At 44.4% G+C, this 14698-nt stretch overlaps 6 protein-coding genes across 6 annotated transcripts; 4 read left to right on the top strand and 2 right to left on the bottom strand. All coding sequences in view use genetic code 12, as the record gives it.

The window, feature by feature from the left end:
- Nucleotides 1-21: 21 nt before the first annotated feature.
- UTP10 (snoRNA-binding rRNA-processing protein utp10) lies at nucleotides 22-5478 on the top strand (the record flags this gene model as incomplete). Its single annotated transcript, XM_006688479.1, has 1 exon — nucleotides 22-5478. The coding sequence occupies one exon, from the start codon at nucleotides 22-24 to the stop codon at nucleotides 5476-5478; it is 5457 nt and encodes a 1818-aa protein (XP_006688542.1).
- Nucleotides 5479-5600: 122 nt separating this feature from the next.
- Nucleotides 5601-5976, top strand: hsp10 (mitochondrial heat shock protein Hsp10; the record flags this gene model as incomplete). Its single annotated transcript, XM_006688481.2, has 2 exons — nucleotides 5601-5603; nucleotides 5665-5976. The coding sequence occupies 2 exons, from the start codon at nucleotides 5601-5603 to the stop codon at nucleotides 5974-5976; spliced, it is 315 nt and encodes a 104-aa protein (XP_006688544.1).
- A 168-nt stretch (nucleotides 5977-6144) lies between these two features.
- YPT52 (GTP-binding protein of the rab/ypt) lies at nucleotides 6145-6801 on the top strand (the record flags this gene model as incomplete). Its single annotated transcript, XM_006688482.2, has 1 exon — nucleotides 6145-6801. The coding sequence occupies one exon, from the start codon at nucleotides 6145-6147 to the stop codon at nucleotides 6799-6801; it is 657 nt and encodes a 218-aa protein (XP_006688545.1).
- A 207-nt stretch (nucleotides 6802-7008) lies between these two features.
- Nucleotides 7009-8100, top strand: RPL4B (60S ribosomal protein uL4; the record flags this gene model as incomplete). The annotated part of the gene is made up of 1 exon (XM_006688483.1): nucleotides 7009-8100. One exon carries the CDS (start codon nucleotides 7009-7011, stop codon nucleotides 8098-8100), a length of 1092 nt encoding a protein of 363 aa, XP_006688546.1.
- Nucleotides 8101-8273: 173 nt separating this feature from the next.
- Nucleotides 8274-11077, bottom strand: HGT1_1 (high affinity glucose transporter; the record flags this gene model as incomplete). Its single annotated transcript, XM_006688485.2, has 2 exons — nucleotides 8274-9073; nucleotides 9892-11077. 2 exons carry the CDS (start codon nucleotides 11075-11077, stop codon nucleotides 8274-8276), a joined length of 1986 nt encoding a protein of 661 aa, XP_006688548.2.
- An 894-nt stretch (nucleotides 11078-11971) lies between these two features.
- HGT1_2 (high affinity glucose transporter) lies at nucleotides 11972-13624 on the bottom strand (the record flags this gene model as incomplete). Its single annotated transcript, XM_006688486.1, has 1 exon — nucleotides 11972-13624. One exon carries the CDS (start codon nucleotides 13622-13624, stop codon nucleotides 11972-11974), a length of 1653 nt encoding a protein of 550 aa, XP_006688549.1.
- Nucleotides 13625-14698: the final 1074 nt, after the last annotated feature.

Raw genomic sequence — 14698 nt, forward strand, 5'->3', positions numbered from 1 at the left:
TGAACCTGTTATTATACAAACATGAGTTTATCGGAGCAGTTGGGAGCTATTGCGGACAGAACCGCATCGGTGGTGGTGGATAGAAAGACCAGAAGTAAAATCCACTCAAAATCGTTGATTTTCGAACCCAAAGTTGCCTCGACCCAGGACTATGAGTTGATCTACCAGATTGGTTTGGAGGGTTTAGAGGAGCTCAGCTCAATTGACAGGAGATTTGTCAGGTTTGAGAACACACTTTTCAGTGAAACCGCCATCAATTTCGATAGAAATACGCAGCTGCAGCCATTGTTGAAGGATTTAAACGAGAGCATCAACCTGTTTTTACTATTGGTTTCACCATACTTGAACTTGAACTGTTCTATCAAGGCATTGGAATGGCTTGTGAGGAAGTTCAACATCAATATGTTCAATGGAGAGTTGTTGTTGTTGATCGGGTTGTCCTACTACAAGGAGCCGGTGTTTTTAAAGTTCTTGAATGTTATTCCTAAGAACTCATTCCCAAAGATATTCGAACCATTGGCTGCATTCAAAGACTTATTAAAAAATCCTTCTGCCGCTTCCATCTTGAAAAGCTTTTTGAATAACTTGGAATTGGTCCAGTTGTACTTTTCATTCATCGTGGACCAAGTCAAGAATAAGTTGATTTTCAAACTGCAGTTAGTATTCTATTTGTCCATTTCCATTCAATTATTGTCTGCGAACAGCAAAGATTCAGAAAAGTTGGAACAGAACTACGTTCCTCTAGTGCTCAATGCCGTTGGCTATTTCTTGTTACCAAATGATACCAGCCTTTCCCACGAATTAAAATTAACTGCATTTTCTTTGGTATCGGTATTAAGTTCCATCCTTCCATTGAACTCCAAAGTTGTATTGTCATTAACTGATTCGATCATAAACAATGACGAATGTCTCAATGATAAAATAATCAAGAAGACCTTAATCACCTTGGGACAGTTATGGCATGGATTTGTAACCGATGAAAGAATCTACGTTAAACCTTTTGATTTGGCAAGTCACGAAACTTTGGTGACTTCTGTTGTCAAAGAGAACTTTAACTGCAACAAGTTTTTAATCGCCTACTACATTTCAAACACTTTTGAGAAAGGATTGTATAGGTTGATCAAGCACATAAATGTCGACAATCAAGTTGAATTCAAGACAATTATGAATGCATTGTTAGTTGAAACAGAGAGCTCCGAGGAGGATACGAAGACCAATGTTACCAGAGGCTTAGAAAGCTTATACAAGCTGAATAGTTCCCTCTTCAAGGAAAATTTGAAGTGTTTCAGAGAAGGATTTTCACTTTCAGACTTAGAAATGGTGTTGATGACCACATTGGACGATGGATATATAAGAGACTCTGACCAAGAGTTTGAGGTCCATGACGACGCTGATGATGAAGATGACGAAGAAAGCATCGAGATCATCCAACAGAAGATGACTGAGTTTAAAATCAGCCATAACACTACCACATTTTGGAATTCCTCCTCTACCGAAGAGTTTAACAACTTGGCTACCATTCTCATGAAGAATTTGAATGCCACCAGTGGATTGGTGACAAAGTTCACTTCAATGGAGTTGTATATCTCCTTTTTATTCAGATTCTCATTGACTCCTTCCATCCCTATAATTGCCAGACTTCTGGTGTTGAAGACTTTGAACCACAAGATGAACAAACTCGTCAAATACGACTATGAGTTCTACACTCTTTTGCCATTTGTGTTATTGGGTCTCTTTGACCAGCTGAAGTTGGTTCGTCAGTACTATCTCAGCTTGTTCAAGAAATTCTCCAAAGCCAACCCTAGTAAGAAAGCTGAGTTGTTCATGGAAGAAGAGATCTACGGCAGTTTACCAAAGAACAAAAGATCAATTTTGTCTCCTAAAGATGGTAACTACTTGATTGAGATCTTGGACGAAGCCAATCTCGAAGATGTTACTGTTGATCAATACAAATTAGTACCCTTGGTTAACTCCTTATTCAATCACAGTAAAGGCAACTCCAAGAAGTTTGGTGCAAACTATTTGAAGGGATTCGTCTTGAACCAGTGGTCTTTGCCTTACTTGCCTTTGTGCTTCAAGTACAAGATTTGGAACATTATGAGCGTTTTGAATAACGAATTCCAGCCCAATGACTTCCGAGAGGCATTTGTTGAGAACGATTTACTGAGCTACTTGCTGACGAGAAACAACCTTGTTAAAGAAGCTAATGAAATCAAGGTTGAGTTTGCCAATGTCGAGAAGTGGTTAGTTAGTATTCTCGGGGGTCGTCACATTAACGACAAATTTGCAGCCAAAGAGGTTGACATCACGATCACTTTGATTCTTGGACCTTCTCAATTACAGGAGCTTATCAGTGAAAGAATGCCAGTTATCTTCGAGTATATCAAGTCAAGCGACTTGAAGTTCAAGATTGTTACCAAGTTAATTGATTGTGTTATCAACGATACTAACCTGGTGGTAGATCAATTCGAAGTGTTGTCGAACTTGAAGTTGGACTTCCAGTTGATCTCCTCTGTGTTGAGTACCGTTCAATTGAACGAGCAAGTCCCTGAACAAGCAATTGTTAAAAGGAAGAGAAGATCTTCGAGTCAAACCAAACAGACCATGGCCAGAAGCGATATCAACTCTATGGCATCCACCCATCTCAGGAAGTTGACTATAATTTTGGATTACTTGGAAATCAACTTGACTGACAACTTGAAAGCGAACGTTCAAGATGATACCATATCCCGCCCTGAGTTGTTGGTGGAGCTTTTCAAGATCTTGACTGACTTGGATTATCTCGGAAACGATGGACACTTACCAGTATTATATGCTCAAGAGACATTAGCCAGTTGTATGTTGATGTCCATCAAGCTGATGAAGTCCAAGAATTTCACATTTGATTCCAACTCCATTAGAGCAGACTTGATCGTGAACTCGATTCGAAACTCCACCAGTCCCCAGGTACAGAATCGCTTGTTGTTGGTGATTGCAGAACTTGCTTCATTGGCACCTGAAATCATTTTGCACTCGGTGATGCCTATTTTCACCTTTATGGGTGCTCACACTATCAAACAAGACGATGAGTTTTCCAATTCAGCTTTACAAGAAACGGTATCCAGGGTAATTCCCGCATTGGCTCAAAACGGAACCACCAATATAGATGAGGACATCGAGTTTTTATTGGCAAGTTTTGTTGCTGCTTTGCAACACATTCCTAGACACCGCAGAAACAAGTTGTTTAACTCTTTAGTAAAGACTTTGACGGTGGAAAAGTCCTTGCACACAATTTTGTTCTTGGTTGGTAACCAGCTCCACAAACTCGACGGTAACCAGGTGGACACAAAAAATTCGTTGGTTGAGTTTTCATCCTCGTTGGTTAAAAACTTCAGTGCCGATGAGCAGTTGAATGCTATCAACAAGTTATTGTTGTTATGGGACAAGATACCCAATCAGACAGTGGAGAAGAACAGTGAGGAATATGCCAGCTTGATCAAAAGACCAATTTTCGGGGCTTCTCTCTTGTCTTTGACTAATGATGAGTTGATCAATTTGAAAGTCAATTTGTTGAACTTTGTAAACGAAATCATTGACCCCACCGATGACTTTAACGAGATCAACTTATTGAAATTAAAGATCAACTTGAAGTTGTTGGATCAAGATATTTCTGGACAAGAGAAGGAATCTATGTTGCAAGAATTCAACCAAATCATTTCTTTCTTGTTGAAGTCAATCGATGCCTTCAGCAATAAAAAGGGTATCAAGTCCGGAAAAATTATCAGCAATATCTATAGGTTGTTGAACGGTTTCTTGGACATGCTTCCTATTTCATACTTCATCGACTCGATAGTTAGTTCTTTGAACCCCGACCTGCTCAATGACTTCATTTCTATCAAGATCGCCATTAATTTTGCCAACTTAACCAGTGTGAAGTTTGAAAACGACTTGAACATCAACAATGTAAACGACGAGTTGAAAGAAACCATCAAAACCAAGTTGTTGCCAGTGTTGATAACCGGAATAGATAAGAATTTGGGATTGGTGTTGCAACAGTCCTACTTGGACACTTTCGCAGTGGTAATCCAAAAGTTGGCTGCAGTTGATCCAGAAGCTTTCAACGACAGTAAGAGTTTGCTTAGCTCCTTGAACCTTGTTATTAGTGACAAGGGATTCTTAAGCGATAAGCCTGAATTGATCATCTCTGCCACCAACGTCATAATCAACGTCATCAACATTTTAGGAATCAAGTTCATAGGGTGTTTCCCCAAGGTCATTAAGCCATCTTTCCAGATTTGGGAAAAGTATCAAGCAGACGAGGACAAAGACGAAGAGGACGAGGAAGCTGGGTCCAGTACGTTGGTACGGACATCTATATTATTGTTGTACTCAGCCTTGATCAAGAAACTCCCAGCATTTTTGGGATCGCATCTCGAGCATATCATCATTACGATTTTGAACAGTAATGAAGTGGACAACGGGTTGAGGTCCGAGATTCTAAGTCTTTTGATCTCCCATGTAGAACTTTCAGTGTTGTTGAAGAGCTTGATCAGTATCTGGAACAACAAAAAGTTCTACGACAATAACCACACGGATAACTTGGGATTGTACTTGAGATGCCTTGAGTATACGATCGAGTCTATTGACAAGAAGACAGCAGTTCAGAACTCCACCTTGTTCTTGAGATGGATTTTGACATCGTTCGAATTCAGACAATACTGTGAGTCCAACGATAAATTCAACAATAACACCATTCACAGATTGGAGGCATCTTTCCACAAATGTGGGATGATGTTCATCATGAAGTTGAACGATAAGAGTTTCAGACCATTGTTTGCATCGCTCACTAGATGGGCCATTAACGGTGAGGACTCAACTGTTGACAGTGAGGTGTCAAGATACACGTCATTCTTCAAGTTCTTCAACAAAATGCAAGAAGAACTAAAGAGTATTGTCACCAGTTACTACTCGTATGTAATTGAAGCGGTTGCGCAATTGTTGCAAAAATTCGCAGCCAGCGAGGTCGACGACATTAACTTGCGAAGAATAGTTCTCATCTCGTTGAACACCTCGTTCAAGTATGACCAGGACGACTATTGGAACCAAGAGCTGCGGTTCGAGATGATGTATACTCCGTTGTTGGCGCAATTGACAAACATTGAAGATTCAATCGGGAAATACCTTCTCAAGGCCATCACCAACTTCACCGCCAACGTGTCGTCAGACGAACATAACAACATCATAGTACAAGAATTGATCAAGTACGTATCGAACGACCACGAGAACTCGTCCCAAACCAAGATTTGGACCATCCGGACCTTGAAATCAATTTTCCAGAAACTCGGCGAGAACTGGTTGAGCCATCTCCCTACGTTGGTGCCATATATTGCCGAGCTCCTCGAGGACGATGATGAGGCCGTAGAGTTGGAGGTCAGAAAGGGACTTGTCCGGGTCATCGAGAATGTACTTGGAGAACCACTTGATCGGTATTTAGACTAGTTTAGGCGATTAAACGTGTACGCACCAACCCACAGAATTTTCTAGTCAGTTAGAGCGAAAAATTTCAATTGTATTTGACATCCAAGTCTTCCACCAGATAAACCCCAGATTGATTTGTTACAATGGTATGTACCACTAGCATGGGTAGAAATGTGTAAACCATATAGTTTTTACTAACACCTTCAGTCATTGTTAAAGAGTGCCCAGGCCTTGAAGCCATTATTCGACAGAGTGTTGATCCAGAGATTGAAACCCCAAACTCAAACTGCCTCCGGTATTTTCATTCCTGAAAAGAACCAGGAAAAGTTGAACCAGGGAACCGTGGTAGCCGCGGGTCCCGGTGTAGTTAACCCTCAAACTGGTGAAACGGTTCCGGTGGTGTTAAAGGCTGGTGACAGAGTGTTGTTACCAGCTTTTGGTGGAAGCCCTGTCAAGGTCGGTGAAGAAGAGTACTTGTTGTACTCGGACAAGGAGATTTTGGCCAAGATCGACCAGTAAGTACCTGTAAATAAATATATATACATATCTGTGTTTTAGTCAGCTACACGTGACCACCAACTTTATGTTCTCTGCTGAGTGCGAACCGATAGGAAAATCAGCAACACCGACGATAAAGTCACCCCTGACTTCATATACCCATCACATCCATCGCATAACACACCACAAATGGCCTCCTCCACAGATACTACCAGGTTCGCCCAGTTTAAGTTGGTGCTCTTGGGTGAGAGTGCTGTTGGTAAATCTAGTATAGTGCATCGGTTCGTCAAAAACACCTTTGATAACTTCAGAGAGTCCACCATCGGTGCCGCATTTTTAACCCAAACCATCACGTTACCAGAGTCCAAAACAACCATAAAGTTTGAGATTTGGGACACTGCAGGTCAGGAACGGTATAAATCTTTGGCTCCAATGTACTATCGAAATGCTCATGCCGCATTATGTGTATACGATATAACCAATCCTTCTTCGTTCACAAAAGCGCAGGACTGGATCAAGGAGTTGAAGAAGCAGGCGCCGGAAGGCATCGTCATTTGCTTGGTGGGAAACAAGCTTGATTTGAGTGAAGAAAGACAAGTGGACGAACAGGAGGTTTTACAGTATGTACAAGAATTAAACCACCAGGAGAATAATGTTCTTTGGGCCGAATGCTCGGCCAAGAGTGGTGAGGGAGTGTTGGACATTTTCAACAAAATCGGCCGGGCTTTGCCGGTGGAAGAAGTGATAAATGGTGCTAGTAGCAGGGCCAGACAGGTGGGCTCGAGAAAACCGGGCGTTGACTTGGCCAGGCAGGCCCACCTGCCACAGAACTCGGGCTGCTGCTAGGAAGAAGACTTATTTTGCACGTTTAGATTAGTATACGAAATTTGAGAAGCACATGTCACGTGCGAGATACTGTAGCGGAAGCCGGGTAAGTCGCACTCGAAAACGGAGATGGTCGTGTCTCTACCCCAAATCCTCTCGTGCTCGCTCTCAAGTGCGTGAAAAATTTTTCACTCGTCTTCTCTGTTAACTTATACTATAATATCTACGATGTCTACTCGTCCTCAAGTTTCTGTTGTTTCCGCTACCGGTGAACAAACCTCCACCCAATTGCCATTGCCAGCTGTCTTCTCTGCTCCTGTGAGACCAGACTTGGTCCACTCTGTCTTCACCAGAGTCAACAAGAACAAGAGACAAGCTTACGCTGTTTCTGAAAAAGCCGGTCACCAAACCTCCGCTGAATCCTGGGGTACTGGTAGAGCTTTGGCCAGAATCCCAAGAGTTGGTGGATCTGGTACTCACAGATCCGGTCAAGCTGCTTTCGGTAACATGTGTAGAGGTGGTAGAATGTTCGCTCCAACTAAGACCTGGAGAAGATGGAACATTAAGGTTAACCACAACGAAAAGAGATATGCCACTGCTTCTGCTATTGCTGCCTCTGCTGTTACCTCTTTGGTTTTGGCCAGAGGTCACAGAGTTGAACAAGTCAAGGAATTGCCATTGGTTGTGTCCAACGACTTTGAATCCGTCCAAAAGACCAAGGATGCCGTTGCTTTGTTGAAGGCTGTTGGTGCTCACAAGGATGTTGTCAAGGTGATCAAGTCCAAGAAGTTGAGAGCCGGTAAGGGTAAGTTGAGAGGTAGAAGATTCACTCAAAGAAGAGGTCCATTGGTTGTCTACGCTGAAGACAACGGTCTTGTCAAGGCTTTGAGAAACATTCCAGGTGTTGAAACCGCTCCAGTTAAGCACCTCGGTTTGTTGCAATTGGCTCCAGGTGCTCACTTGGGTAGATTCATCATCTGGACTCAAGGTGCTTTTGAATCCTTGGACTCTGTCTACGGTTCTGAAGCCACCAAGTCTGTTAAGTCCAACTATGCTTTGCCATCCAACATCATCTCCAACACCGATGTCACCAGATTGATCAACTCTGCTGAAATCCAGGCTGTTGTCAGACCTGCTGGTCAAGCCACTCAAAAGAGAGCTCATGTGTTGAAGAAGAACCCATTGAAGAACAAGCAAGTTTTGTTGAGATTGAACCCTTACGCCAAGACCTTCTCCGAACAGAAGTTGGGATCTGCCAAGGTTGAACAGCCAAAGACCAAGCCATCCAAGGGTGCTTTTGCTGATGTTTTGAAGAACTAAATTTGAGGTTTCTCAAATTTCAAAAGTCAGATTTTGCAGCCGGTATTATTAGTTAATATTGAATTAGATTAATGCACAATAATACTTGACAACTGTAGGCTCAGGTGTAACATAAAGAGGATACAACAATTTTAGAAACTCATAATTTTACATAGCGAAAAAAGTACAAACGATTAGGAAGAAATTGGCTCCACGACGTTTTCTTCAAAGTACGTCTTTCCAGTGGCAGAATCAGTACCCACAATATTACCTCTCTGATTACTATATTCACAAATAGTGTACTGTTGCCAGGCGTTGTCGCAAGTGACATACGCACATCCCAATTGAGAAGTGGACTTCCAAACAACTTGTGTAAAGTGTCCGGCAGACTCACTAAATCCTGGGTTACTAAAGTCATAGTACTGGATTTCATCGTACCAAGCGTCCACCGGAGAAGCTCCTCCTTTGTAGCCGGCAGCCAAGTTTTCACCATATGGTCCGCCTGAGTGGATCAATTGAACATTGTTACAGGAGAATGTGGATGCAGCGTAGTCGGCAGCGTATTGGGCCAAGGTGCTGTTCCATTGCAAGTGTTGGACACCGTGCAAGTCTCTTTTGATGTTGTGTTCGTCCAAGATGGATTGTTGGAAGTCGCTCAAATCGCCAGTTGAAGTAGCAACGGCAGTTGAGCTGGTGGTGGGAGAGGTAGTGGTTGGAGTGGTGGGAGAGGTGGAAGTGGTTGGAGTGGTGGAAGTGGTTGGAGTGGTGGAAGTGGTTGGAGTGGTGGAAGTGGTTGGAGTGGTGGAAGTGGTTGGAGTAGTTGGAGTAGTTGAAGTAGTTGGAGTAGTAGAAGTAGTAGAAGTTGAAGTAGTAGAAGTTGGAGTAGTAGTAGTTGGAGTGGAAGCAACAGCAGCCACGGGGGACACAGTGGAGGTTGTGGTGATAGTGGTAGTTAGACTGGAAGATGGAGTAGTTGGAGCGGCTTCGGTGGTAACTGTAGTTGGAGTGCTCGTAGTTGGAGTGCTCGTAGTTGGAGTGCTCGTAGTTGGAGTGCTCGTAGTTGGAGTGCTCGTAGTTGGAGTGCTCGTAGTTGGAGTGCTCGTAGTTGGAGTGCTCGTAGTTGGAGTGCTCGTAGTAGTGGCCGCAGGCGCTGCGCTCACCACGTTCACCACGGTGGTGGTACCAGTGGCATAGGTTATCCACTGGGTGACTGGGGCTGCCGTGTGCACCCTGGTAATGATTTTAACTGGGGCTGCTTGAGCCAAGGCGAGCATAGCGAGGACTAAACCAAACTTCATGATATTGCAAAGAACGACTGGGGTGATTCAAAAGAAGGAAGGAAACAACAAAGGAATGTGTAGTGAAAGGAAAGACTTGTGTGAATAGTCAAAAAAGTGGCCGGTGGTGGTTTAAAAACCATTTGGCTAATCACTAACCAGCACAAGCGATCGCCAGTTATAGGCTCTGCATCGGTACAAGATGCCGATCTGCGTCTGCTGGTGCATTCACATGCACCAGACTCTTGCACACACACTAAACTCATTCATATCAGCCACCTATAATAGCCAGCATCTCCATGATGAATGTTCGGCTAATGGCTGCAACAGCCAGCACTGTATCAAGACTGGAAATGCGGGCGTCGAAATAGGAAATGCGGTGGGGCACGTCCAAATTAGGGGAATGTCAAAAGCGCACAGGTGGATACAGCCGCACCTCTTTGTCTACAAGCGGAATCTCCCCAAACTTCGGAACAGTAGACCCAAATACAAGTTCCCCAAGATGTTCCGAAAGCACACACAAAGAGGTAGCAACAGGCAATCACCCCCTTGGCAGCCGCCTTTCTCAGGTCCGGAATTTCCAATTTCAACGTATCGTCTCCGTCGATGTTGTCGACTGGATTGGCATACACCGCTAAGATGGCACCCACCGCAAAGTGCAAGCCCATCATCACCGCCGCACCTACAAGCAACACGGGTCTTCTACCAAACTTGTCCAAAAAGTACAAAGATGGAATGGTTGCAACCACAAAAAGCACATATTGGATGGAAGAAGAACTAAGTAAAGCTCCACCACCGTAGCCTGCCATCTGGAAAATGTATACAATGTAATACATCATGACATTCATGCCCGTCAACTGTTGCCAGGTCTGGGCAAATATGGCGGTGATAGTCCGGGGAAGATATTTCTTTGTGAATAAGTCCGCGTAGGTGAAAGTTTTTGCATCCCTATCAAGTAAGATCTGTTCTTTGATTTCGGAAACTTCGATCAACACGTTCTCATCCTCACGATTTCCCTTGGCTTGGACCTTGGCCACGATCTCCTCGGCGTCCTCCCAGTATCCCTGTTTGGCCAACCATCTAGGAGACTCAGGAATACAGAAACAGCCAAAAATCAACCCAATTCCTGGAATGAGCTGCAACCCCCACGCCACCCTGAACGAGGTAGTGCCGTCGATCTGGGAGCACCCGTAGGAGATGAAGAACATCACCATGATTCCAACGGTCACCGCCAGTTGAAACAACCCTCCCACTCGTCCTCTAATAGTTCTGGGGCATAACTCCGACACCAACACTGGAGCAGCAGCGGTACCAAAACCCACTCCAAACCCCGAAACCACCCGGCCGCCAATCAACTGGCCGACATTTTGGGTGGACGTTTGGATTATGGCACCAATGCACCAGAAAATCCCACAGACCATTAAAGAAGACCGTCTACCAAAAGGCTCCGACACGAACGACGAGGCCAACGACCCAAAAATCGATCCCAACGCCATGCTGGCGGTGATGATCCCTTGGAGAGTCGAATCCGGAGCATTGAAGTAGTCTCGGTACTGGCTGGTACTGATAAACGCAGACATGGACGAAATGTCGAACCCGAACATAAGTCCAGCTGTACATGTCACAATTGAAATAACAAAGATGTTGTGGGTATTGGGGAATTTGTCCAACATACCTCTGAACTTGAGGGCCAAGCCCTGGAGTTTGGCTTCGTATCCCATAATAACTGAAATTGTTGTGGGAGGTGTGGGAATGAAGGGTGCTTTATATTGCTGCAAATGGGGGTAGGTACGAGGTGGGGGGCTCCAAAGTATGGGGAAAGCGAGAACGGGGTAATCTCCACACCTGGAGGAAATTCCTGTCAATTGCATTACGAGTTTCTCTGCGCCCACCAATTATGGGTGCTTTTGTGGGAGGTTGGGGCTATTATCGGTTATCGAGCCCTTGGTTCTGGTGTGCAGATAGTTCTTCTCCAGGTTCGCGGATTGGCAAAGTGGGGTCGCAGAAGGCGCCGCCAACGCGGGTATCGAGTGAGTTTTCCGGGATGGCGGGGCCGGTTGAAGTCTTCAAGGCAGAAAGCACCGGGGGAGCGAGATGGTAGTAGAGGGAGTCTTGGTAGGCCAAACAATGAATTGATAGCTACCATCAAAAACATTATGACGTGCCTTTATTAGCCCGGCCAGAGCCCGAGCGCAATGTTTCCACGGGTAAACAAGGGCGTGCCAAGGAGGGATAAATATGTGCCAATCACGCTGCCCCTCTCCCTGCGTTAAGGTTCTCTGGTGCGGGCCGCGGGTTGCTGTCAAGCAACAATTGCCGAAATATTTGTGGTGACCTAGTTATAGCGGAGGGAGCATTGTTAGTAATCTGGGGTAACCGGTACTCAGATGGTTGAGAGCATGAGGCAAGATCTGGGACAAGTGGGTGGTTGGGGTAGTAGGGGTTTATCCGACGCGATGCAACGTTCCATAAGTGCGGGTGCACTGTCTCCACCATTCTATCAAGCATAAGTTCAGGTTCTCTGCCGCCACCATTCTATCAATAAACTGTCTTAAAGGTATTCTTTATATTATCACTTGCATTATATAATTATAGCGTTATAACAAATTAATCGACTAAGCCTGCTCAACCTTCTTCTCATTTTCAGAGTTGTCGTCAGCATCAGACTTGATCAAGTCACTTTCGTTTTCCTTGTGCTCGTACTTCATCTTGGCAGCCAAATCAGCATCGGATAAAAGTGGAACAATTGGTTGCCAGCTGGCAGTCTTCCAAGCTGGGATCTTATCAGCCCAAATCTGGTCAATTTCTTCCAATCTCTTACCCTTGGTTTCAGGGAAGAAAAAGTAGGTGTGAACAAACATGCATCCACAGAAAGTAGCGTAGATACAGTAGGTCTTCCATGAAATGTTCTGGAATGAAGGAGGAGTGAACATAGCAATGGCAAAGTTAAAGATCCAGTTACCAGCAGTGGATAAAGCAGCACCTCTTTGTCTACAAGCGGAGTCACCCCACACTTCAGAACAGTACAACCAAATCGTAACACCCCAAGATGGAGCAAACGAACACACAAACAAGTAACAACAAGCAATAACACCTCTGGAGGCATTCTTTCTGGAGTCTGGGATCTTCAAGGTGACGGAAGGAGAAGTTCTTTCTGCTTCTGGAATGGTTTCAGCATAAGTAGCCAAAATACCTGCAACACCAAATTGGAAAGCAAACATGAAAGCAGCACCAACCAACAAAACGGGTCTTCTACCAACCTTATCCAACAAGTATAATGATGGAATGGTGACAACAGTGTTCAACACATACTGAATAGAAGAAGAAACCAAGTTAGCGTTACCATGGATACCGGCCATCTCGAAAATGTAGACAATGTAGTACATCATAACGTTCATACCAGTCAATTGTTGCCAAATCTGAGCGGAAACACCAACAATAGTTCTTGGGAGATACTTCTTGGTAAACAAGTCAGCGTAAGTGAAAGCTCTAACATGTTCGTCAACCAAGATTTGTTCCTTGATTTCAGAGATTTCAATCAAAACATCGGGGTCTTCTCTGTTACCGTTGGCCTGGATCAAGGCCACGATTTCTTCGGCATCTTCCCAGTATCCTTGCTTGGCCAACCATCTTGGAGATTCTGGAAGGAAGAACATACCAACAAACAAAACGAACCCTGGAATCATTTGAATACCCCAGGCAGTTCTGAAAGAAGATCTACCATCAATCTTAGAACAACCGTATGAAATGTAGAACATGATCAAGATTCCCAAGGTCACAAACAATTGGTACAAACCACCAATCAAACCTCTGATCTTTCTTGGAGCCAATTCGGAACCATACACAGGAGCGACAGCAGTACCGAAACCAACACCAAGACCAGAAATGATTCTTCCGGCGATCAACTGACCAAGGTTTCTACAAGAACATTGAATAGCAGCACCAGCCATCCACAAGATGGAACATAATAAGATGGAGGATCTTCTTCCGAAAGGTTCAGAAATAAAGGCAGAAGCCAAAGAACCGAAAAACGAACCTAATGACATGGCAGCAGTAACAAAACCTTGCACATCAGATGATAAGTCAAACATGCTGGTGTACTGTTCGGTACCAATGAAGGCGGACATGGACGAAATATCGAAACCAAACAACAAAGCTGACACACATGAAATACATGCAATGACATAGATGTTGTGGAATTTAGGGAACTTATCTAAGAACCTTCTAAATTTTAAAGCGTGGGGGACAAGTTTATCTTCATAACCCATATTGTATTATAAGAGATATTAAATCTTCGATGAGAAAAAACTCTTACAATGGGGAAAACCACGGGCTTTTATAGTTTTTTGAGCAGCTGGTCACCGGGTTTTTTTTTTTAGGCAGAAAATCCATTTTGGCTAGTTTCCCCAAAAGTTTCTCCATTATTTTTTAAAATGCACCTGCATGCAGGCCCGATCTTGCTTTTTTTGCTTGTGGAGACAATGTCAGGCAAACCCCAAACCGGAAGCATCATGCCAACTCTATTTGGCACTAACACTACAACCAGGGGGGTTTGTTGATGGTGGTACATGGGAGGTGGTAAGGGGAAGATACGGGGTGGTATGGCCTCAGATCCTCAAACCATGTTGGCGGTCCTCGGTTTTAATTTTCTCCAGCGCCCAGACATTATCTGGAAAAACCCCAGGGTGACGGGCCCCGTCCCGGAAAAAACTCAGCAAGCAAAAATTTTCATGGATAATCCATAAATGCCGTTGGCGTATATGCCGGATTTCCGTCGAGAGACAGATGCTACGGCGTATAGTAGTGAAACTGCCCCGCGCGCGCGCGCTATCATTGGCCAGCCAGATAAAAACAAGTGGAGTTATGCTGGGGTCTTGCATATAGAGTGGGGAAAACCTGGAGACGACACACGAAAATGGGCCTCCCGTGATGTTGATTTTATCCATAAACAGGTGCTGGGGAATTTTATTTTTTTTTATTGTCCTGGGCGTGGGGTGGGTACATTCATAACCTGCTATAGGCTGAGATCTGGGGCACGTCTGGGGATTTGTGGCCGGTTAACCGGTGGACGTATTTGTCGACGGATAGGTGATTGTCAAGAATTCAGCTGTCACCGCAAAATGTTCCGGATCCGCCAAGGTGATTCAAGACTCCGAATTGCAACGTCTCACTAGGGAGGATCACCCACTGTCGGGGTTATTGGGATCGAAGAGGGGATCCCCCGGTGCCCTTTGGATAGTGGGGCAAGTGGTTGTGGACTTAGACGGGTTTTATGGGAGCGGATACCTGGAGGGTTAACAGGTGATGTAACGTAGTATTATTGTGGAGAAACTCCCTCCACT

The sequence above is a fragment of the Yamadazyma tenuis genome, chromosome 1 (assembly GCF_029203305.1).
Source record: "Yamadazyma tenuis chromosome 1, complete sequence".
Taxonomy (NCBI): domain Eukaryota; kingdom Fungi; phylum Ascomycota; class Pichiomycetes; order Serinales; family Debaryomycetaceae; genus Yamadazyma; species Yamadazyma tenuis.